Genomic DNA, 26,067 nt, shown 5'->3' with positions numbered 1-26,067 from the left:
AAAGGGGAACAAGAATACCCTTGGGAGGGAATAGGGAGGCAAAGTTTAAAGCAGAGTCAGAAGGAACACCCATTCAGAGCCTGCCCCACATGTGGCCCATACATATACAGCCACCCAATTAGATAAGATAGATGAAGCAAAGAAGTGAAGGCTGACAGGAACCAGATGTAGATCTCTCCTGAGATACGCAGCCAGAAAACAGCAAATACATAGGTGCATGCCAGTAGCAAACCACTGAACTGAGAATGGGATCCCCGTTGAAGGAATCAGAGAAAGGACTGGAAGAGATTGAAGAGGCTCGAGACCCCATATGAACAATAATGCCAAGCAACCAGAGCTTTCAGTGACTAAGCCACTACCCAAAGACTATAAATGGACTAACCCTGGGCTCCAACCTCATAGGTAGCAATGAATAGTCTAGTAAGAGCACCAGTGGAAGGGGAAGCCCTTGGTCCTGTCAAGACTGAACCCCCAGTGAACGTGATTGTTGGGAGGCAGGTGGTAATGGGGGAAGGATGGGGAGGGGAACACCCATATTGAAGGGGATGGGGAGGGGTTAGGGGGATGTTGGCCCAGAATCCGGGAAAGAGAATATCAATTGAAATGTAAATAAGAAATACTCACTCAAGTTAATAAGGATTAAAAAAAAAGGACTCTATATTGCCTAAGATTAGTTTTCTAAAAAATCATCAACTGAGTAATTTAGAATTTCATCTTGCCAGTAAACTGGACATTTTCTAGTGAATTTCAAAAGTTTCATACATGAGCATTATATTTGTACCATTTCTACCTCCCAACTAGTCTTTTGTCCATAGTACTCTTAAATTCATGAAGTTTGCTTTATTTATTGTTACTTTTGTAAGTACATATAAATGTATGTAACAAATATATATAATTCTTTGTTAATAATAATATACATATATAGAATGTTATATATATATCAATAGATAAGTAAATAGATGATAGATAGATAGATAGATAGATAGATAGATAGATAGATAGATAGATAGATAGATAGATAGATTTTACTAATTTCAATTATTATTGCCTGTGTGAAGATATATTTAAGGTTGACCACTTTAGGATTGGATTTCAGATGGCTTATCTAATTACATCATTTCCCCTTCTTTTTCTTCCCAACCCCCTATATAACTCTTACTGCTCCCATTGAAATCCATGGCCTCTTTTTTCCTGTACTTTTTCATACATACATACATACATAAATATGTACATACATACATACATATATACATACATACTACATACATACATACTTACATACATGCATGTATATTTCTAAATATATAAATGCATTCCTACACTTTGAAATTTACTAACTAGTGGGTGCACATAAGAATTTTAACAAATTTTTAGTTCTGAAGATACCATGAGCTCTGGATTAATAACAAAGAAATCAATCTCAAATAAACCACCAAATTTCATTCCTACTGGCTATATTTCCTAGTGGGAAAAGATGCTTTCAGGCTAATTGGTATGAAATAAAACATTCACGGGCTTACCCAACTTTGGTCTAGCATACTGCAATATTTATTTCCAGGCAAGATGTGCTTCGTGATGTGATAGTGACAGGACTATTATATTGTCACTAACCATTACCTCATTGGATTTGATACCTGCCCCCCAAAAGAGACTTTCATGGTATTTTATCACAATCCTGGCCAAAAGCCCATAGCTGTAATAAAAACACTTATTACAATAAATTTGGGAAGGAATGACATTTATTTCATCTTACAGTTTACAGTCTATCATCAAGAAAATTCAGAACAGGAACTCAAGTGAGGAACCTAGAGTTAGGAAATGAGGCCAAAAACATAGAGAAATGCTACTGATTGCCTTGTTCCTCATGACTTCCTTGTCTTGATTCCTTATATAACCCCAGACCACCAGCTCAGCAGTGGCACTTACCATTGGGAGCTACAACTACCTACATCAAACATTAGTCACCTGATGAGTCTTCCTGAAACTCTATCCAAGGCAACTCCCCAACCTATGAGATCTCACCTGGATCCCACATCTAGTTCCCCAATCAAATATGGCATCCACTGCCTGTGATACAAATAATCTCAAGGCCTCTAGAAAGGTATGCATTATTTTTGTCCAAGAGAGAGTCCCCTTAACATAACATTCAACCTATCCACATAGGCATATATACCTTCACACTGCAGGAAATACAACCTGTTCAGAGGTCAAGTATAATATGTCTACTTGACTTCATTACCCCAAGTTATTTCCAACCTATCCACCCAGCTTGCCCATGTATCTGCTTTTCTTACCCCAATCTGCTCTTTCTATATCAGACTTACAACAAATAAAATAAGCTCATATACCCAGACTTCATCATGAAATACCAACAATATAAAAAATTAGTTCACGGGGCTGGGGATTTAGCTCAGTGGTAGAGCGCTTACCTAGGAAGCGCAAGGCCCTGGGTTCGGTCCCCAGCTCCGAAAAAAAAAGAACCAAAAAAAAAAAAAATTAGTTCACTATCTTCTCTTCAAAACATACCAGTACTACAGAAATGCTTGCCAAGGGAAATTATTTGAGTAGACACCAGAAGACAGAATTTAAAAGAGCAATCATAAATATGATCCAAAGATATCAGGTAATTTAAAGAAGACACAAAGAAATAGAATAATGAAATTAAAGGGAAACGACTTAGGAAGAACAAGTGCTTAAGTGATACCCAAGAAAAATACAACAATAAAACTGATAGAAATGACAAAAACAATCTGAAGTTTAAGAGCAGAATTGAATGAGAAGAATGGAATATTGAGCAGCAATCAGGTTGATATAAAAATGAAATTGGAAAACTCAATAACTTAATAATAACAGTCAGAGGAAACCCTTTAAAGTACAATGAATTGAGCAAAAGAGAAATTATCAGGATTTGAAAATAATGTACAAGATTTAGATAAAATAAGAATGTAACATGGAAATTGTTTTAACATAAAGCAAATCAAATTAGTAGAATACACAGAAAATGTAGAACACAAAAAAAAGAAGAAAATCCTAACCTTCAAATTTTATGCAATGAGGAGGGAGAAAAACCCCATATCCAAGACATAGAACAGATCTTCAACAAGATTATAGAAAAGCCTCCAAATCAAGTAAAGACACATCAAAACCAATACAGGAAGCACACAGAACACTTAATCAGTAATAACAGAAAATAAAATCCCCATAGTCTATGATAGAGCACTAAATATACAAAACAAAAAAATTTCATTGAAATTCTCAAAACAAAAAATTCAAATCATAAATACAGTAGAATCCATCAGAATTACTGCTAATTTCTCAATGAAAAAAATTGATAGTCAGAAAAGTATGAAGCAATGCATTTCCAATTCCTTAAAGGCTATGATGGACTACCTAGAATAATAGAACCCAGTAAAATTATCTCATAACTACAGAGGAAAGGAAAATGTTCTACACTATAAACAACCAACAAAGCAAACCTAATGAAAAAATTGGAAGCAATATAACAGGCTGAAGAAACAAATGAACATAGCCAAGAGACTGTGGAAAGATAATGAAAAAAGAACAGTTGATGACAAAAAAAACAGGATGACTACAATTAACACACATTAATTATAATAATAACTGAAACAAACACAATTTGTTTCACAAACTGCAATTTGTGAGGTCAAACACCAATAACCTCAATTAGCTAATCAAAAGACACAGGCCAACTGCATGGATCAAGAAACAAGATCCATCTAACTCAGATCAACAAGAAATACATCTTTGCTTGAGAAGTTTTATATCATGCTTTCTGTGAACATATCCTTAGACATAAAACTTTTTTGAGTGCTCCTTTGACTTCTGTGTTTCTAAGGCTATAAATAATGGGGTTTAACATGGGAGTAATGACCCCATACAACATAGAGATGAGTCTGTCTCTGCCAGGAGAGTGTTGACTGGAGGTTGGGCGGATATAGGTAAATATAGTTGTGCCATAGAACAAGAAGACTACAAGAAGATGGGAAGCACATGTGGAGAAAGCTTTGCGCTTCCCTTCTGCTGACCGGATCTTTAGGATGGTGGAAACAATGTATATGTAGGAGATCAAAGTGATCAGAAAAGCACCAACCCCAAAGATACCTCCCACCACTAAAACAAGCATTTCTGCCACATAAGTGGATGAGCATGAGAGGGCCACCACAGGTGGAATATCACAGTAGTACTGGTTAACTCTATTAGACTTGCAGAAAGACAGGCTAAAGGTGGACATTGTATGGACAAAGGAGTTCAGAAATCCAGCTGCCCAAGTCCCAAACAACAGCTGCACACAGCGAACCTTGGTCATGATGAGAGAATATCGCAAAGGGAAGCATATGGCCACATAGCGGTCATAAGCCATCACAGCCAGCAAGAAAACTTCTGTCCCAGCTAGGGCCACCAGGAAATACAGCTGCAAAGCACATCCAATATAGGAAATGCTGTGTTCTTCAGTCAACAGATTCTTGAGCATCTTGGGGACAGTAGCTGATGGGCATAATATGTCCAGCAGGGATAGATTTCCCAATAGGTAATACATGGGAGTTTGAAGCTTTCTGTCAGACACAATGGCCAACAGAATGACCCCATTTCCCAGTAAAGTGATCTGATAGATGATGACAAAGCCCACAAAGAGTGGATAGCGCACTTCAGGGAGGTCAGAGAGCCCTATGAGGATGAACTGAGTCACTGTAGTAAGATTGTAGACATCCATCTCCTCTGTCCACAGGATGTTTCTAATGGAAATGAAAGCAAAGAGTGAAGATTAGAATGATAAAGCAAGGATCCTGCTTCTGAGAAACTTGGAATATAGCAGAATGTTCTTAAAGGTGATATGTGTTACCTCTACCTTTATTATTATTATCTCATCATGGTGGATCATGATCTTTTTTATGTGTTTTGGATCCTATATGCAAGTATATTATTGAGCATTTTTGTGTCTATATTCTTAAGACATATTGGTCTGTAATTCTCTCTGTTGAGCTGTGTGTGGTTTGAGTAGCCTCAAAGCATGAATTGTGCAATGATCCTCCTGTTTCTATATATGGAATAATTTCAGGGATATTGAAATTAACTCTTTTTTAAATGTCTGGTAGAACTACAACTTTCTGGCTCTGAGCATTTTCATTGTTGTTGTTGTTGTTGTTATTGTCGTCTTTGTTGTTGCTGGGGAAATTTTAATGAATGCTTCTAATTTACTAGGGGTTATTATTTAAATTATTTAAACTAAGTCTACTTAAATTGTATATCTGATCTTGCTTTAACTTTGGTAGGTTGTACCTATCAAGAAAATTGTTCCTTTCTTTTAGATTTTCCAATTTGACAATTACAGGATTGTAAAGTATATCCTTATGGTTCTTTGAATTACTTTGGTTTTTATTATGTAGATTTACCTTTCAGACATTCTAAAACTTTTATGTACTTATATTATATCTGAGTATACAAAATCCCCATTCCATCTCTGGACAAATTCACTAAGAAACTAAACAGACCTTGAAAATTCATGTCTTTCTTAATCATAGAGAATCCTTAAATATTTCTTTAACTTCACAATTCATTAAAAGGTGATCTATTTTTCACATTACCTTAAACATTTGTTTCATTCTGTTATGTCTTAATTTAATGTGTATGATACTAGACACTTCTTCAGTCGAAGTTAAGGTAGAATTACTGTATTACACAATTGCCTACTTTATATATTCTACTGTGTAATCATATTATATATACATATGTATTCAATGGCAGATAAGACTCTAATACTAAAAATTATCAAAATATAAGAAATCATATCAACAGTGGTATCATGAGTATATAAATGACCTATGGCTTCTTCAATATATATTTTACTTGGAAGAAATAAATGTAAAAATGCTCCTATAACTTTAACACCATATTTTTAAGATATAAAAATAGCATTTTCATTAATGTATGCATAATAATGATATTAACTAAATTGTTCACAAGTTAATAAAAGATGTAGAAATTAATATTTTGTTTGATCAGTGGCTTTAAAAGCAAATTTTCTATAGTACCACATTTAGACAATTTATAGTAAAAACTGGTTAAAAAATAAATGAAAATCTACATTCTATGGTCTGATTCCTGTTTACTTCCTAGTGAAACAAGGAATACTTTCTTCAGTAAGTTAAAATCCTCAGAAACATAATAGTATATAATGGTTTATCCCCAAAATGTAAAAGGTGTTTATCTTTTCTCCAAAATAATAAATCTCTTCATTTTGGAGGCTAAAACCAGAGAATTGTAAATTTGAGGCTACTCTGAACTACAAAGCAAAACCCAGTTTCAAAATAAAAAGAGAGAGAGAGCACTGCAATATGTTCCACTTCATTCCTCAAACAACAACAGATTTGGAATATAACTGTGTAGTAAGTAAATTTCTATTGCTAGTCTTTTCATATCTTGAAATCTAACAAAGAAAATTATTACGATAATCACAAATATATGTATGTCATTATAAAGTTAATGAAGGATGTTCCTAGATGAATAACAATGATGGAAACAAAAAGTAAATCATATCAGTCATTATGGTCTCTAATTTTCACAACTCTATGGAGCTCTTAAATCTCATTCTATGTATTAATCTTTCAAATAAAAAAGATGTGCAAATAAAATATGGCAATTTTGTTGCAATAACATTTTCAAGAAACAAATGTTTACTTGTACAATAACTCACTGTTTCGTCACACAAATTTGGTTCTTTAAAACAAGAACTATAAGAAATAAATTTTAGAACATTCTGATTAAATAAACCTTTAGGTTATATAATCAATATAAACACAACAAAACCTAATAATACATTTTTCTTACTTTGGTACATTATTGTTTGAATATATTTTATGAAATTAGTCATCCTTGATACGCAGAACATGGCATTTGCTCACTTGGAAAGACTGTATATATTTATCAATCTTCTCATTCTAGTATTAATATAACATTAATAATTTGTCGTACAATTAAAAGAAAAAAATTTTATCAATTACATACTTCTCAGAAACAAGTTCTATAATCTTGTGGAAGGAACAATAGTTTCTTAACTTGAGATTAAGGGAAGATTTATTGAATTCAATCTCTCTATGTACTTTATGGTTAGCTGATGTACCTAAAAATTATAAACATACAGATAGAAATTAATAAAAGAACAATATGGAAAGCATTACTTTTCTATTAAAAATTGCCTACAATTCAGACTTTCTTACCATTTCTGACTTATAACTTTGTATGTGGCACATTCTAAAAATACTATATAGGAAAATATTCTTTTGTTAGAATATTCAACTTTCTGTCATATATGAAAATATAACAAGATATAATTTAGCAAAATGCAACATATATAGCTTAATTATAGCACTTATAAACTTATATTTTATTAGAATATGTGTGAATAGCAATATAATATTGCATTTAAATTATACTTAAAATGGATTATGTTACCAATAAATGGTTTCAGAAAGACAAAATAGGTGATCCAGCAACAAATTACATCAGTAGATAAAAAATCAAATTAACACTTGTTCTTAGGACTCACACTAGGGGTTAGTCCATAATTTATATATTCCCATTTTCTCCTTAGGGAAGCAGGATAATAAGAACTCTAGAGAGAATAACTACATTACTGCCAACTTAGGAATAGGGACACAAAAGTAATTTATTTGATGTAAGTTGTAACATAATTCTATGTTGCATGAGTGCCATTTTTAGTCCTTATAATAGCCCATGGGCATGTCCTATCTAGGATAAACTTGGCCAATACTAATTATGTGATAAGAGATTTATTTTGTTGTTTTCAAGAGTACCTTCTGTAAATAGCAAACACTTTCCCTGATGTAAAAGTTTGTACTTGTCTTACAGACTATGGTACAATAAAAGGTTTTGTAGTAATCATATGGTCAAAGTAAGGAATACATTGGTGATAGGAAACTACTATTTGTGATTACAAAAATCCTTCATTGAACATACTCCATTTTCTGTAAATAATCACTCTTATTATAGAGCAAAAATGTTACTATATTTATTCAGTAGCATACACAAAATATCTTATGAAAACCATGTGCCATTAACAAGAGAGAACTGTTGTGAACATGCAAACTCAGTTGAATATGCGACTTTTTAACTGTATTCTTTTTATTCTTTTTTAAATTTAATTTTCTTACTTGTTCACTTTACATCCAGATCACTACAATTCCCTGTCACCCTGTCCCACAATCCTTCCCATTTCCCCCTCCCCTTCTTCTCTGAGTTGAGTGGGGACACCCCTGGTATTCCCCCAACCCTGACACTTCAAGTCTTTGCAATCCTAGGTGCATACTCTCCCACTGACATCAAACAAGACAGTCCGGCTAGTAGAACATATCCAAAGTACAGGCAGCAACTTGGAATAGCCCACATTCTAGTTTTTCAGGATCCACATGAAAGTCAAGCTGTGTGTCTGATACATATGATCAGGGAGGCCTAGGTCCAGCACTGGTACATTCTTTAGATGGTGGTTCAGACTCTGAGACCTATAAATGTCCAGGTTAGTTGGCTCTGTTGGTCTTCCTATAGAGTTCCTATCACCTTCAGGACCCAAAATCCTTCCTGCTATTCTTCCATAAGTGTCCCCAAGCTCCATCCATTAACTGGATGTGAGTGTCTGTATCTGTCTGAGTCAGATGGTGGGTGGATCCTCTCAGAGAATGGCATGTCTGCAAGCAAAACAGAGTATCATTAGTAGTGTTAGGGATTGGAATTTGCCCATGGGATGGGATAGATATCAAGTTGAGTCAGTCAATCGTTGCCTATTTCCTCAGTCTCTGCTCCATTCCTCAAGCCTGCATTGCTTGTAGAGAGAATAAAATTTGGGTTGAAAGTTTTGTGAAGGAGTTAGTCTCTATTGCTCCACTAGGGTTCCCGTCTGGGTACAAGAAGTGGCCTCATCATGTTTCCATATACCAGTGTAGTGAGTCACAGTTAAGGTAACCCCCATTGATTCTGGGGCACTTCTCTTATGCTAGGTCTCTGTCTCATCCTGGAGAAGGCCCCCACCTCTTCACCACTGTTAATTGCATATTTTCCTTCATTTTCATGGTCATCTAGCAATCTATTCTGTCATATTCAACACTAGATTCTGAATATCCCATTCCTCTCCCTATACCTCTTTCCACCCAGTTCTCTCACTTTACCTGTCTCTTATGACTACGCATTCCCCCTTATACATGAGACTCAAGCTTCCTGACTTGAGAATTTCTTCTGGTTTAGCTTCTTTAGGTCGGTGGACACCATGTAACCTGGTATGTGCATTTTATGGCTAATATACATTTATAAGTGAGTACATACCATGGATGTCATTTTGGAATTGGGTTATCTCACTCAGGGTGATAGTCTTAAGGTCTAATTATTTGCCTGAAAAATTCATGATGTCCTTATTTTTTAGTGGCTGAATAACCTTCCATGGTGTAAAAGTACTATTTTTTAATCCATTCTTCAATTGAGTAACATTTAGGTTGTTTCTATTTTCTGGCTATCATGAACAAAGCTGCTATGAACACAGTTAAGCAAGTGTCTTTGTGAGATGTTGGAGCATTTTCTAGGTATATTCCCAGGTCTTGTATGGCTGGATCTTGAGGTAGAACTATTCCCAGTTTTCTGAGAAAATGTCAAATTGATTCCCAAAGTGGTTGCAAAAGTTTGTACTCCCATCAGCAAGGGAGGCGTGTTCCCCATATTCCATATCCTCACCAGTAAGTCCTATCTCTTGAGTTTTTGATCATAGCCATTCTACTGGATGTAAGATGAAACTTCAGAGTTGCTTTGACTTGCATTTCCCTAATGACTAAGAATGTCGAACATTTTTTAAGTGCTTCGAGAATCCTCTATTGAGAATTATCTGTTAATTTCTGTACCCTGTTTTTAATTGAGTTATTTGGGTCATTGGTGTCTAACTTCTTGAGTTATTTGTAAATTTTGGGTGTTAGCCCTCTGTCAGATGTAGGGTTGATGAAAATCCATTCCCAATCTATGGGCTGCCATTTTCTATTGACAGCATAATTTACCTTTAAGAAAAAATACCTTTGCAATTCCATGAAGTTCCATTATCAACTGCTAATCTTAGAGACTGAGCCTTTGGTGTTCTGTTCAAGAAATTGTCTCCTGTACCCACATGTTTAAGGGTATTTCCCACTTTCTGTTCTGTGAGATAATGTTCTTGACCCACTTGAACTTGAGTTTTATGTAGGATGATAGGTATGGATCTATTTTCATTCTTCATGTAGATATCCAGTTAGTCCAGCATCATTTGTTGAATATGCTTTTATTTTTCCGTTACATGGTTTTTACTTTTTTATCAAAACTCAAGTGTCCATATATGTGCAGGTTTAGTTCTAGGTCTTGATTCAATTCCATTGATCACCATGCTTGTTTCTATACCTACACCATGCAGGTATTAAAACTATTTCTCTGCAGAATAGCTTGAGATGACAGATGGTGCTTCCTTTCATAGTTCTTCTATTGTTGAGGATTATTATGGCTATCCTGGGTTTTTTGTTTTTGCATATGAAAGTCAGAATTTGGCACCCAGAGCTGACCCTGTGCCCAGATCCCACTGGGAGAGAGCTGGTCTACCAGAAGTGCTGACACACCTGAGAGCACAGGTGTGATCACCATTTCTGGCCCAAGAGGATCCCCCACAGAACCATCTGGACACAGGAACCAAGGAGCAGTCTGGGAGAAGATTCTTCTGCTTTCTGCCTGCACCTGGAGCAGACCTGTGCCACAGCTTTCTGTACCCTGATCCCATGGGGAGAAAGCTGATCTCCCTAGGAGTGCAGACATAACTTAGAGCACCAGACTACCACTTCTGCTCACTATACTGGTCGAAGAGGAACCTTCCCGGAGACTTCAGGACACAGGCACCAAAGAGCAGTCTGGGGCAGGATGCTTCGGGTTTATGCCTATGCCCTGAGCTGACCCGGTGCCACATCTCTCTGTACCCAGATCCCATGGGGAGAGAGCTGGTCTCCCACTAGTGCTAACACACAGACTTACAGTAGGGTCAAGCTACTGTCAGAGACAGCAAGACCACCTAACACCACAGATAAGCAGATGGCAAGAGGCAAGGGCAAGAACTTAAGCAACAGAAACCAAGGACACTGCGCATCATCAGAACCCAGTTCCCCCACCGCAGCAAATCCTGGATACCCCAACAGACCAAAAAAATGAAGATTTTTATTTAAAATCACAACTCATAATGATGGTAGAGGACATTAAGAAAGACATAAATTACTCCATTAAAGAAATATGGGACAACACAGATAAACAGGTAGAAGCCCTTAAAGAGGAAACACAAAAATTAACTAAAGTGAAGGAATGGAGCAAAACCATCCAGGATCTAAAAATGGAAATAGAACCAATAAAGAAATCACAAAGGGAAACAACCCTGGAGATAGAAAACCTGGGGAACAGATCAGGAGTCACAGACACAAGCATCACCAACAGAATAAAAGAGATAGAAGAGAAAAATCTCACAGGCAGAAAATGTCACAGAAAATATTGTTACAACCATCAAAGAAAATGTACAATGCAAAAAGCTCCTAAATGAAAACATCAAGGAAACCCAGGACACAATGAGAAGATCAAACCTAAGGATAGTGGGTGTAGAACAGAGCAAAGATTCCCAATGTAAAGGGCCAGTAAATATCTTCAACAAAATTATTGAAGAAAACTTCCCTAACCTAAAGAAAGTGATGCCCATGAACATACAAGAAGCCTACAGAACTCCAAACAGATTGGACCAGAAAGGAAATTCCTTTTACCACATAATAGTCAAAACACCAAATGCACGAAACAAAGAAAGAATAGTAAAAGCAGTAAGGAAAATGGTCGTGTAACATATAAAGGCAGAACCATCAGAATCACAGCAGATTTCTCAACAGAGACTATGGAAGCTAGAAGATCATGGGCAGATGTCATACAGAGCCTAAGAGAACACAAATGCCACCGGGCTACTATATCCAACAAAACTCTCAATGAACATACATGGAAAAACTAAGATATTCAACGATAAAACCAAATTCACACAGTATCTTTCCATAAATCCATCCCTACAGAGGAAAATAAATAGAAAACTGCAACATAAGGAGGGAAACTACACTTTAGAAAAAGCAAGAAAGTAATCTTCTTTCAACTAACTCAAAAAGGATAACCACTCAAACATAATTCTACCTCTAACAACAAAAATAACAGAAAACAACAATCATTGCTCCCTAATATCTCTCAACATCAATGGACTTAATTTCCCAACTAACAGACTGGATACATAAAGAGGACCCAGCATTTTGCTGCATACAGGAAAACACACCTCAGCGACAAAGACAGAAACTACCTACGAGTAAAAGGCTGGAATACAATTTTGCAAGCAAATGGTTCCAAGAAACAAGCTGGAGTAGCTATTCTAATATCAAATAATGCCAAATATCGACTTTGGCAGGAAGGGGGTGTCTGGGGAGGGGAACATCTTTATAGAACAAGGGGAGGGGTATAGGGTAGGGGGCTTATGTCCAGGAAACCAGGAAAGGGAATACCATTTCAAATGTAAATAAAAATATCCAACAAAGATAAGGAAGGACACTTCATATTCATCAAAGGAAAAATCCACCAAGGTGAACTCTCAGTCCTGAATATTTATGCTCCAAATGCAAGGGCACCAGAATACATAAAAGAAACCTTACTAAAGCTCAAAGCACACATTTCACCTCACATAATTGCACCTCAACACCCCACTCTCATCAGTAGACAGATCATGGAAACAGAAACATAGAGAAACTAACAGACGTTATGAAAAAAATGGATTTAACAGTTATTTGTAGAACATTTCATCCTAAAAACAAAAGAATATACGTTCTTCTCAGCACCTCATGGTATCTTCTCAAAAATTGACCACATAATTGGTCACAAAGCAGGCTTCAGCAGATACAGGAAGATTGAAATAATCCAATGCATCTTATCAGATCACTATGGACTGAGACTGGTCTTCAATAACAACAAAAAAGACAGAAAGCCTACATTACATACACATGGAAACTAAACAATGCACTCTACTCAATGATAACTTGGTCAAGGAAGAAAAGAAGAAAGAAATTAAAGACTTCTTAGAATTTAATGAAAATGAAGGCACAATATACCCAAACTTATGGGACACAATGAAAGCATTGCTAAGAGGAAAACTCCTAGCTCTGAGTGCCTCCAAAAAGAAACTGGAGAGAGTATACACTAGCAGCATGACAGTACACCTAAAAACTCTAGAATAAAAAGAAGCAAATTCACACAAGAGGAGTAGGGAGCAGGAAATAATCAAACTCGGGGCTGAAATCAACCAAGTATAAACAAAAAGAACTATACAAACAATCAACAAACCAGGAGCTGGTTCTTGAGGAAAAATCAACAAGATAGATAAACCCTTAGCTAGACTAATCAGAGGGCACAGAGAGTATACACAAATTAACAAAATCAGAAATGAAAAGGGCGACATAACACAGAAACTGAGGAAATTCACAAAATCATCAGATCCTACTACAAAAGCCTATTTTCAACAAAACTGGAAAATCTGGATGAAAGCAACAATTTTATAGACAGATACTAAGAACCAAAGTTTAATCAGGAACAGATAAACCATCTAAACAGTCCCATAACTCCTAAGTAAAAGTAGCCATTAAAGGTCTCCCAACCAGCCCTTCCACCTGGTACTTTCTGCTGGGACAGACTGCTGTCTAGTCTGTTCCCTGGAAGAGGCTATATCTTCAGACATACCAAAGGATACGCTGCACTCAGCATTTGGTAAGAACTTGGTGGTGTGCACCAAGTCCCACAGCGGTGCTGGGGGCCAGTGGACTCAGGGACCCACCATCTCCCCAAATACCCCACTCTCCAAATTCCAATCCCCTTCTGCCTGGTCCTTTCTGCTGGAACAGACCAATAGCTAGTCTGCTCCCTGGAAGAGGCTATATCTTTAGACATACTAGAGGATCTGCTACACTCAGAACATTTGACATCCTATCCTGAAGCATACCAGAAGAACCACTGTGCTCAAAACATTTGATATCACATTCTAAGGCATCCCAGGAGATCTGCTGCACCTAGGAAACCACAGCTTGAAGGCATCCCAGGAGTTCTTCTGTACACAGGGAAACTGGGAAATTGACACCACAGTCTGAAGACTTCCCAGGGGCTCTGAGGCATGCAGGGCAACTGACCCAAAAGACTGAAAGCCTCCCTGGATTGTTGCTGCACACAGGAAACAGAAGCCACAGTCCACTCACCACCACCACCACCCCCAGAAGAGCTTCTCACAGGACAACAGTTTGACTCCTCCTCTAAAGACACAACAGTCTAAAGGCCTCCCAGGAGATCTACTGCAGCCAGGGCAACAAATCAGCAGCTTCTCTGCCCCTCTGAAAACCCTCCATCTGGAAGGTTCCACAGGAGGTTTGCTACAGACAGGACGATAGGCCTACCAGGAGACCTGTTCAACCCAGGGACAAAGGAGGCAGACTCTAGACAGAATCACCCAGATCAACAAGCACAAGGGATAACCAGAGAGTGAGAGGCAAGTGCAAGACCATAAACAAAAGAAGCCAATATACATGTGCATTATCAGAACCCAGTTCTCCCACCACATCAATCCATGAATACACAAAAACAGGGAAAAGCAGGTTGCTGACCTAAAATCCCATCTCATGAAGATTAAAATAGAGTCTATTAAAGAGGATATAAATAACTTGGTGAAAGAAATACAGGAAAACACAGGTAAATAGGTAGAAGCCCTTAAAGAAGAAACAAATAAATCCCTTAAAGAAATACAAAAAAACATAAACAGGTGAAAGAATTGCATAAAGTGGTCCAAGACGTAATAGTAGAAGTAGAAACAATAAAGAAAACACAAGTGGAGGCAAACCAGGAAGTGGAAAACCTTGGAAGGAGGTCAGGAATTACAGATGTAGGTATCACAAGAGAATACAAAAGATAGAAGAGAGAATCTCAAGTGTAGAAGATACAGTAGAAGAGATTGACACAACAGTCAAAGAAAATTCAATATATAAAGAACTCCTAACCCGAGTGAGGTAACCCAATCGCAGAAAAACACACTTGGTATGGCCAACATATGATGACAGGGACTGCCAGCATCTCAGAAGCCCACAGCAGCACCCAGGTCATAGGACTCAGAACTGGAAGATTTGGGTAAGCCCTCTTTCCTGTCCCTGTTGTTTTCGATCTGGAAAGGACCCTACCTGGGGAGCCCTGGTCCCCTTGGCCAGAGACAACTGCCAAGAAAGGATAGGTAGGAAGTGTGATAGTTTTATTATGGGTCAAACTGAATCCAGTGAGATGTCTATGTATAAAAAGATTTTTCATAAGTTATTGCTTAAAAGAGAAATTCATTTTGAAAAACAGCAGTTCTCTGATTTTCTCCTCTTTGTTCATTCTGTGAGCCCTTGGTTACCTGATAAAGGGATCTTGGATAGGGCCGCATGGAAAGGGGTAGGAAAGGATATGAAAACCTGGATTCTGGAACATAAGGATGAGAAGGATGAAGGACAGGTTCCAGAGAATGTGGTTATTTTCTGGTTTGTGGTAAAACAGTCACTTTCCCAGGCTGAAACAACAAACCTGCCCAGTTCATCAGCAGGTTCTGTTTGTAGTACAGAAAATGCTGTGTGGGAAAGGAATCCTCTACTGTCCAAACAAACTTGTAAAAAAACAAACTGCTTAGAAACAGACTTAAGAAATCAAAAACACCTCCTTCCCAGTATATTGTAGATTTAGTAGAGACTTCCTCCGCCTCTGATGAGGAGGAGGAGGGAGAGCCTTTAGATCCTGGAGATGAATCTGAATTAGAGGATGAGGCAGCTAAATATCATAATCCTGACTGGGCCCCTCTTGAGCCTAAGAAAAGAAGACACCTCAGTTCATCAAACAGTGCAGAAGGCCAGGGAACAAGGGGAAATTTAATGCTGTTTCCAATAGTAAGCATGGATGATGGAGATGCTGAATGGGAACTCATCTCCTTTAAACCTGTTAAGGAATTAAAAGAAAGTGCTTCTAAGTATGGCCCTACTTCACCTTATGTCCTTTCCCTTGTGAAAAATCTGGCAGGCACTTGGCTCACTCCTGCAGACTGGTTTATCCTAGCCAGATCCGTCTCACAGGGGAACAATTTCTCATATTTAAAGCTAATTATGAGGATGAGGTTAGACTTCTTTTAAGTGGAAAAGTAACTCTGGGGTCACTGAATTAACTGCTGTCAAGATAGTCTGGACCACTGATCAAAGCATCTGGGTCGATCAGTGGCCCCTTTGTTAAGAAAAGATCCAGGCAGCTACTCAGCTTGTACAAGAACAACTGGATAAGGGTCATATTGAACCATCCACCAGTCCTTGGAATACACCTATCTTTGTAATTAAGAAAAAAATCTGGCAAATAGAGACTGTTACAAGATTTAAGGAAAGTGAATTCAACAGTGGAGATGTGGGGGCTCTGCAACCAGGACTGCTCTCTCCCACAATGATTCCCAAAGGATATTCTGTTTTCCTTACAGATTTGCAAGATTGTTTCTTTACTATCCCTTTTCATCCAGATGACAAGAAGCGCTTTGCCTTTAGCTTACCCTCAATAAATTTACAAAGGCCATACCAGTGTTTCCAAAGGAAAGTGCTCTCACAGGGAATGAAAAATAGTCCCACTTTGTGTCAAAAATTGTGAATATGGCTTTGTTTCCCATTCGTCAACAGTTTCCTGAATTGTTGCTTTTTCATTTTATGGATGATATTTTAATTTCTCATTCTTTCCTGACTTTGTTGAATCAAGCTTTGGATAATCTTATACAAAGTTTACATAAGTATGGGTTAAAAGTGGCTCCTGAAAAATTTCAAAAGGATCCCCCATATAATTATTTGGGGAGAATTATTCACGCTGATTCTATTTCACATGCAGTCTTAAAATTTAGGATGGATAATTTGAAAACCTTAAATGATTTCCAGAAACTGCTAGGAGAAATCAACTGAATTAGACCTTACCACTGGCCAATTAAAGCCACTTTTTGATATTTTTAAGGGAGATAGTAGTCCCAAATCTACCTGAGTGTTAACTCCAGAGGGACAAAAGGCTCTGCAGTTGGTTGAGGAGGCCATCCAGGCACAACTCACAGAACTGCTTTATATAAGGCCTGTGAATTTGTTATTCTACATACTTCCCTAACACCCACTGGGGTTATCTGTCAAGAACAAGGACCTTTGTAATGGATCCATCTGCCTGCTTCCTCCTCAAAAACTTTGATTCCTTATTATGATTTAGTAGCTCAGCTAATTAAGAAGGGTAGAAAAAGGATTAGGGAGATATTGGGTAAGATTTTGAAGTAATTAGAATACCCTACACCAACACTCAATTTGAAGTTGTTAAATTTTTCTGATTCCTTTGCATTAGCCTTTGTCTCCTTTATGGAGCAAGTGTTATATCATCTTCCAAAATTTCTGTTACATTTTCTGAATTTACAACAAATCATATTTCCTTCTGCCTTCTCTATGGAGCCTTTAGATCAAGGAAAAACATTCTTTACCGATTGCTCTTCAAATGGAAAGGCCATTATAGTTTCTGAAACTGACACCATGACCTTTAAGACCTCCTTTACCTCAGTTCAAAAGACAGAGCTATATGCAGTTATTCAAGTTTTTTCTCACTATTCCTTGATTCCTTTTAACCTCTATACTGACTCTCAATATGTGTATAGACTCTTTACTGTTAAATGAGATAGCTGTGATCAACACAGACAAAGAAACAATACTTTATTACAAAAATTACAATTGTTGCATCAACGTTCGATTCCTTATTTTGTAGGACATATTTGGGCTCATGCTAGTCTTCCTGGAACTTTAGTCACAGGAAGCACATATGCAGATTTATTGACTCATGTTACTCTTTTTTTTTTCTTTTCTCCATCTTTATTAACTTGGGCATTTCTTATTTACATTTTGATTGTTATTCCCTTTCCAAAGCCAACATCTGCCTAACCCTTCCCCCTCCCCTTCTATATGGGTGTTCCCCTCCCCATTCTCCTCCCATTACCACCCTCCCCGAAACAATCACTTTCACTGGGGGTTCAGTCTTGGCAGGACCAAGGGCTTCCCCTTCCACTGGTGCTCTTACTAGGCTATTCATTGCTACCTATGCAGTTGGAGCCCAGGGTAGGTCGATGTACTGTCTTTGGGTAGTGGCTTAGTCCCTGGAAGCTCTGGTTTGTTAGCATTGTTGTTCATATGGGGTCTCGAGCCCCTTCAAGCTCTTTCGGTCCTTTCTCTGATTCCTTCAATGGGGGTCCCATTCTCAGTTCAGTGGTTTGCTGCTGGCATTCGCCTATGTATTTGCTGTATTCTGGCTGTGTCTCTGGAGAGATTAACATCCGGTTCCTATCAGCCTGCACTTCTTTGCTTCATCCATCTTATCTAGTTTGGTGGCTGTAAATGTATGGGCCACATGTGGGACAGGCTCTGAATGGGTGTTCCTTCTGCCTCTGTTCTAAACTTTGCCTCCCTATTCCCTCCCAAGGGTATTCTTGTTCACCTTTTAAAGGAGGGAAGCATTCGCATTTTGGTCATCCTTCTTGAGTTTAATGTGTTCTGTACATTTAGGGTAATTCGAGCATTTGGGCTAATATCCACTTATCAATGAGTGCATACCATGTGTGTTTTTCTGTGATTGGGTTACCTCACTCAGGATGATATTTTCCAGTTCCATCCATTGGCCTATGAATTTCATAAAGTTGTTGTTTTTGACAGCTGAGTAGTATTCCATTGTGTAGCTGTACCACATTTTCTGTATCCATTCCTCCATTGAAGGGCATCTGGGTTCTTTCTAGCTTCTGGCTGTTATAAATAAGGCTGCGATGAACATAGTGAAGCACGTGTCTTTTTTTATATGTTGGGCCATCTTTTGGGTATATGCCCAAGAGAGGTATAGCTGGGTTCTCAGGTAGTTCAATGTCCAATTTTCTGAGGAACCTCCAGACTGATTTCCAGAATGGTTGTACCAGTCTGCAACCCCACCAACAATGGAGGAGTGTTCCTCTTTCTCCGCATCCTCGCCAGCATTTGCTGTCACCTGAGTTTTTAATCTTAGCCATTCTCACTGGCGTGAGGTGTAATCTCAGGGTTGTTTTGATTTGCATTTCCCTTATGACTAAAGATGTTGAACATTTCTTTAGGTGTTTCTCAGCCATTTGGCATTCCTCAGCTGTGAATTCTTTGTTTAGCTCTAAACCCCATTTTTTTTAATAGGGTTATTTGTCTCCCTGCGGTCTAACTTCTTGAGTTCTTTGTATATTTTGGATATAAGCCCTCTCTATCAGTTGTAGGATTGGTAAAGATCTTTTCCCAATCTGTTGGTTGTTGCTTTGTCCTAACAACAGTGTCCTTTGCCTTACAGAAGCTTTGCAGTTTTATGAGATCCCATTTGTCGAGTCTTGATCTTAGAGCACAAGCCATTGGTGTTTTGTTCAGGAAATTTTCTCCAGTGCCCATGTGTTCCAGATGCTTCCCCACTTTTTCTTCTATTAGTTTGAGTGTATCTGGTTTGATGTGGAGGTCCTTGATCCACTTGGACTTAAGCTTTGTACAGGGTGATAAGCATGGATCGATCTGCATTCTTCTACATGCTGACCTCCAGTGAACCAGCACCATTTGCTGAAAATGCTATCTTTTTTCCATTGGATGGTTTTGGCTCCTTTGTCAAAAATCAAGTGACCATCGGTGTGTGGGTTCATTTCTGGGTCTTCAATTCTATTCCACTGGTCTATCTGTCTGTCTCTGTACCAATACCATGCAGTTTTTATCACTATTGCTCTGTAATACTGTTTGAGCTCAGGGCATGTTACTCTTTTAGATGATGTTAGTAGAGCAATTGCCTCTATTCACCATCAAAATGCTCAGGCACTGAGATATCAATTTTCTTCAACTTGGGAAGCAGCTCATCAGATTGCAAAATATTGTTCTGCTTGTCATACAACACTTCCAGCTTCTCTGCTTGGAGTTAACCCTAGAGAACTCAAGCCCGGAGTCCTACGGCAGATGGATATAATTCATGTTTCATCTTTTGGAAAATTATCCTTTGTTCACATTACTGTTAATAATTTTTCTGAGGTTATTTTTGCCACAGCCAGGGCAGGAGAACCATTCAAGGATGTACAGCAGCATTAGTTTGCTTCTTCCGCATTTCTTGGCATTCTGCTACATTAGAAAATTGATAATGGTCCTGCTTATCAATCTAAAGCCTTTGCAAACTTTTGTATTAAATTTAATGTTAGACACACTACAAGCATTTCATATAATCCTCGAGAACAGTCAGTTATTGAAACATCTAACCAATTATTAAAAACACAATTGGCTAAGTTACAGTGAGGAAAATTAAAATATGCCTCCCCTACTCATTTACTGAATCATGCTCTTTTTGTACTTATTTGAATAAAGATTCTCAAGGTAAATCTGCAATACAGCGCCATTGGGATCCTATAGAACATCACCATCCATTAGTTTTGTGGAAAGATGTCCTTTCATCTACATGGAAGGGATCAGATGTTCTTTTCTCTTCTGGAAGGGGGTTTGCTTGTGTCTTTCCACAGGATGCTGAGTAACCAGCCTGGATTCCAGACTGCCTCTTCAGATCATATAATCCCAATGCAGAAAAGCAGAAACAACCGACAGTGAAAGATGAGAGCAGAGCGTGCCTCATTCCCAATCATGCCAGACAACTCTGAGCAGTGCCTCACTTCTGTTTTTGCCAGACTTCAGCTTCATGGTCGCCCAACTTGGCATCAGCTTCAAGAATTGGTCTCTGCTACAAGAGATAGTGTGCTTTCTCTCCATCTACCAGTTACTCCATCCAATCTTCTTCTTGCTATGCTTTCACTTCTCTTCACCCTCTTTCCTATCCTGCTGCTCAAGACTCCTCTTATTTGGGCTTATTTACCTGATCCTCCCTTGTTTCAGGTGGCCACTTGGGATTTTGGCCTTGTCAAGGTGACTACTAATAATACTGAGTTGCTTAGAGGAGAAAGTAGTTCTTATTTGAAAGAACGAACTTTGACCAGCTACAACTATTCTGGAATCACTGACACCCTTCTCATATGCTTTATTCCTAAAACTGACATTGAAGGGTGCTTCTCTTTAGAGGAGAGAGTGTTAATTTTGGAGTCTCCAACTCCTCTAAAATATGCTCATGGTGACGATTCCACCAGTCAGCAAGACATTTGGCTTCTAAAATTATTTTTACCCTCTAAAGGTGCCTTTCATTATTCTCGTACATCTTTTTCACCTCCTTTGCCTTCCTTTTCGTCTGCCTGTCAGAATGGTGAGGAGTGGATCTCTGTCTGGGAAAATATTGCTATTAATGGCTACCCTAAATGGTGGTCTTGGTTTTCCCTCCAAAGTGGTGCACTTTACTCCCTTTAACTCCACAGATCGAATTTTTAAAGTTTTAGATTGGTCTGAAAGTAGTCCAGAACATGATTATACTATGCAATTGAAACAGTATCGGTATACCAGGGGAGATGCTTCCTTAGACCTTCCCTGCTATTGCCTGGTATGCCCCTGGATGGGTTTCCCCTACCTTTAGCCAATTTTTAATTTCCACTTGCTTCCTGTTCAGCCTGATCTTTATCATCTTTTTGCTGCTCCTCATAAAGTAACCCTTATTAGACCTCACTCTGAGGTTAAGAGAATTTCTGCCTCAGTTTTAGCCTGTGTGGCTGCTCCTTTCTCAATTCGTTCCTCTGACGACCATGGTGATTTTTCTCTTGTTCAGGATGGTCTTGGTGTTTATCATGTTACTTGTATAAATTGTCAACTCTCTAATTGTCTTGCTGTTACAAGGAAAATGTTTTTGTCATATTACGACATTTTGTACTTATGTACTTTTGCCTGTCTATGTTAATGGGACACGGTTTTCTGATCCTGGCACAGAGGCCATCCATTGTGCCTCCTCTATACTTCGTAGAGTTAGGCTTTTCTGGCTGCCTTAATTCTAGGTATCACTGCTCTGATGGGTGTAATTTCTTCTTTTGCCTTATCTACCACTTCTTTGGTTAGAGAGGTCCACACTGCTCATCAGGTGAACCAGTTATATAAGAATGTTAGTATTGCTTTATTGATTCAAAAAAAGATAAATAGAGGGTTTGAAGACAGGTTGGGTGCCCTAGAAGAGGGAATTCTTTATGTAGGATGGGAAATTCAAAATATTATGGTTAGATTATCAGTACTGTGTGATTCTTTGTTTAGATGGATCTGTGTTACTCCCCTGCCTTATAATGAGTCTACTCATGACTGGGGAAGTATTCAAAATCATATTAGAGGCTTGTGAAGTCATTCATTCACAACTATGAATATTGATGTTTTGCATCATGAAATTTCAGATATTAGTAATTCCCATGTTCACTCTGCTTCTTTGGAGGAAGGGGCTACTGCCTTTGCATCCTCTGTGAATTCCTTTGTACAAAATATGAATTGGAGATCATTTTTACAGAATGCCACCATTGCTGTTGGACTTTTCTTACTTTCTCTTATTTTTTCCAGTTTCCATCTCCTTAATGCGATGCTTACTTTCCGCATTAACTGTGGATGTCCGTACCATACAACTTCTTAAACAAAAAAGGGGAGATCCTGGTGACAACATACAATGACAGAGACTGCCAGCAGTAGGCCAGGATGGAGACATCTCAGAAGCCAGCAGCAGCTCCTTGTAAAGATAGACACTCATTAATAAGTAGATATTAGGCCAAAATCTCGAATTATCCAAGATGCAATCCACAGACCACAGGAAGCTCAAAAAGAAGGACGACTAAAATGTGGATGTTCGGGCTGGGGATTTAGCTCACTGGTAGAGCGCTTGCCTAGGAAGCGCAAAGCCCTGGGTTCGGTCCCCAGCTCCAAAAAAAAAGAAAAAGGAAAAAATGTGGATGTTCGAGTTCTTGGCACCCAAAGGAGGGAGAGCTAAACCTTCAGAGAGGCAGACACGCCTGGGAAACCAGAAGAGACTGCACTCTACACACATTACTGATTCCAGAGGAAAACACCAAACGCCATCTGGAACCCTGGTGCACTGAAGCTCCCGGAAACGGCGGCGCAGATCTTCCTGGTTGCTGCCGCCACAGAGAGCTCGTGGGCAGCACCCCGCAAGCAAACTTGAGCCTTGGGACCACAGGTAAGACCAACTTTTCTGCTGCAAGTGACCTGCCTGGTGAACTCGGGACACACAGAGGCAGAATTCCTCTAGGACCCAGGCACTCCCTGTGTTTACCGGGAGTCCAACACCCGCGGATCCCGGCCCGCAGCAGCTCTCTGTTCCCAGACCCCATGGGAGAGAGCCCTCACCGCCTGGTCAGGTGGGCACTCCTGAGGCTGCAGAGCGGAAGAGACCACCAACACTGCCCACCCCTGCCCACATCCCTGGCCCAAGAGGAAACTGTATAAGGCCTCTGGGTTCCCGTGGGGGAGGGCCCAGGAGCAGCAGGACCCCTGCGCCTGAGACACCTCAGGAACCTGAAGGAACAGACCTCATAAACAGTTCTCTGCACCCAAATCCCATGGGAGGGAGAACTAAACCTTCAGAGAGGCAGACACACCTGGGAAACCAGAAGAGACTGCAATCTCCACACATTACTGATTCCAGAGTAAAACACCAAACGCCATCTGGAACCCTGGTGCACTGAAGCTCCCGGAAACGGCGGTGCAGATCTTCCTGGTTGCTGCCGCCACAAAGAGCTCCTGGGCAGCACCCCGCGAGCAAACTTGAGCCTTGGGACCACAGGTAAGACCAACTTTTCTGCTGCAAGTGACCTGCCTGGTGAACTCAAGACACAGGCCCACAGGAACAGCTGAAGACCTGTAGAAAAGAAAAACTACACGCCCCAAAGCAGAACACTCTGTCCCCATAACAGGCTGAAAGAAAACAGGAAAACAGGTCTACAGCACTCCTGACACACAGGCTTATAGGACAGTCTAGCCACTGTCAGAAATAGCAGAACAAAATAACACTAGAGATAATCTGATAGTGAGAGGCAAGCGCAGTAACCCAAGCAACAGAAACCAAGACTACATGGCACCATCAGAGCCCAATTCTCCCATCAATACAAACATGGAATATCCAAACACACCAGAAAAGCAAGATCTAGTTTCAAAATCATATTTGATCATGATGCTGGAGGACTTCAAGAAAGACATGAAGAACTCCCTTAGAGAACAAGTAGAAGCCTACAGAGAGGAATAGCAAAAATCCCTGAAAGATTCCAGGAAATCATAAATAAACAAGTAGAAGCCCATAGAGAGGAGTCACAAAAATGCCTGAAAGAATTCCAGGAAAACACAATAAACAGTTGAAGGAATTAAAAATGGAAATAGAAGCAATCAAGAAAGAACACATGGAAACAACCCTGGATATAGAAAACCAAAAGAAGAGACAAGAAGCTGTAGATACAAGCTTCACCAACAGAATACAAGAGATGGAAGAGAGACTCTCAGGGGCAGAAGATTCCATAGAAATCATTGACTCAACTGTCAAAGATAATGTAAAGCGGAAAAAGCTACTGGTCCAAAACATACAGGAAATCCAGAACTCAATGAGAAGATCAAACCTAAGGATAATAGGTATAGAAGAGAGTGAAGACTCCCAGCTCAAAGGACCAGTAAATATCTTCAACAAAATCATGGAAGAAAACTTCCCTAACCTAAAAAAAGAGATACCTATAGGCATACAAGAAGCCTATAGAACTCCCAATAGATTGGACCAGAAAAGAAACACCTCCTGTCACATAATAGTCAAAACACCAAACGCACAAAATAAAGAAAGAATATTAAAAGCAGTAAGGGAAAAAGGTCAAGTAACATATAAAGGGAGACCTATCAGAATCACACCAGACTTTTCGCCAGAAACTATGAAGACCAGAAGATCCTGGACTGATGTCATACAGACCCTAAGAGAACACGAATGCCAGCAGAGGTTACTGTATCCTGCAAAACTTTCAATTAACATAGATGGAGAAACCAAGATATTCCATGACAAAACCAAATTTACACAATAACTTTCTACAAATCCAGCACTACAAAGGATAATAAATGGTAAAGCCCAACATAAGGAGGCAAGCTATACCCTAGAAGAAGCAAGAAACTAATCATCTTGGCAACAAAACAAAGAGAAGAAAAGCACACAAACATAACCTCACATCCAAATATGAATATAACAGGAAGCAATAATCACTATGATTTAATATCTCTCAACATCAATGGCCTCAACTCCCCAATAAAAAGACATAGATTAACAAACTGGATACGCAAGGAGGACCCTGCATTCTGCTGCCTACAGGAAACACACCTCAGAGACAAAGACAGACACTACCTCAGAGTGAAAGGCTGGAAAACAACTTTCCAAGCAAATGGTCGGAAGAAGCAAGCTGGAGTAGCCATTCTAATATCAAATAAAATCAATTTTCAACTAAGAGTCATCAAAAAAGATAAGGAAGGACACTTCATATTCATCAAAGGAAAAATCCACCAAGATGAACTCTCAATCCTAAATATCTATACCCCAAATACAAGGGCACCTACATACGTAAAAGAAACCTTACTAAAGCTCAAAACACATATTGCACCTCACACAATAATAGTAGGAGATTTCAACACCCCACTCTCATCAATGGACAGATCATGGAAACAGAAATTAAACAGAGACGTAGACAGACTAAGGGAAGGCATGAGCCAAATGGACTTAACAGATATTTATACAACATTCTATCCTAAAGCAAAAGGATATACCTTCTTCTCAGCTCCTCATTGTATTTTCTCCAAAATTGACCATATAATTGGTCAAAAAACGGGCCTCAACAAGTACAGAAAGATAGCAATAATCCCAGGCGTGCTATCAGACCACCACAGCCTAAAATTGGTCTTCAATAACAATAAGGGAAGAATGCCCACATATACGTGGAAATTGAACAATGCTCTACTCAATGATAACCTGGTCAAG

General features: G+C 38.8%; 1 protein-coding gene across 1 annotated transcript; it reads right to left on the bottom strand.

Annotated features, from left to right (window-relative positions):
- Positions 1-3,784: 3,784 nt before the first annotated feature.
- On the bottom strand, positions 3,785-4,732 carry Or5ae2 (olfactory receptor family 5 subfamily AE member 2). Its single transcript, XM_008770643.2, has one exon. It carries the CDS (start codon positions 4,730-4,732, stop codon positions 3,785-3,787), a length of 948 nt encoding a protein of 315 aa, XP_008768865.2.
- Between the last annotated feature and the right edge of the window lie 21,335 nt (positions 4,733-26,067).

The sequence above is a fragment of the Rattus norvegicus genome, chromosome 1 (assembly GCF_036323735.1).
Source record: "Rattus norvegicus strain BN/NHsdMcwi chromosome 1, GRCr8, whole genome shotgun sequence".
In the NCBI taxonomy this organism is placed as follows: Eukaryota; Metazoa; Chordata; class Mammalia; order Rodentia; family Muridae; genus Rattus; species Rattus norvegicus.
The sequence above is the reverse complement of the archived record's forward strand: the minus strand, read 5'-3'. Positions and strand labels throughout refer to the sequence as shown.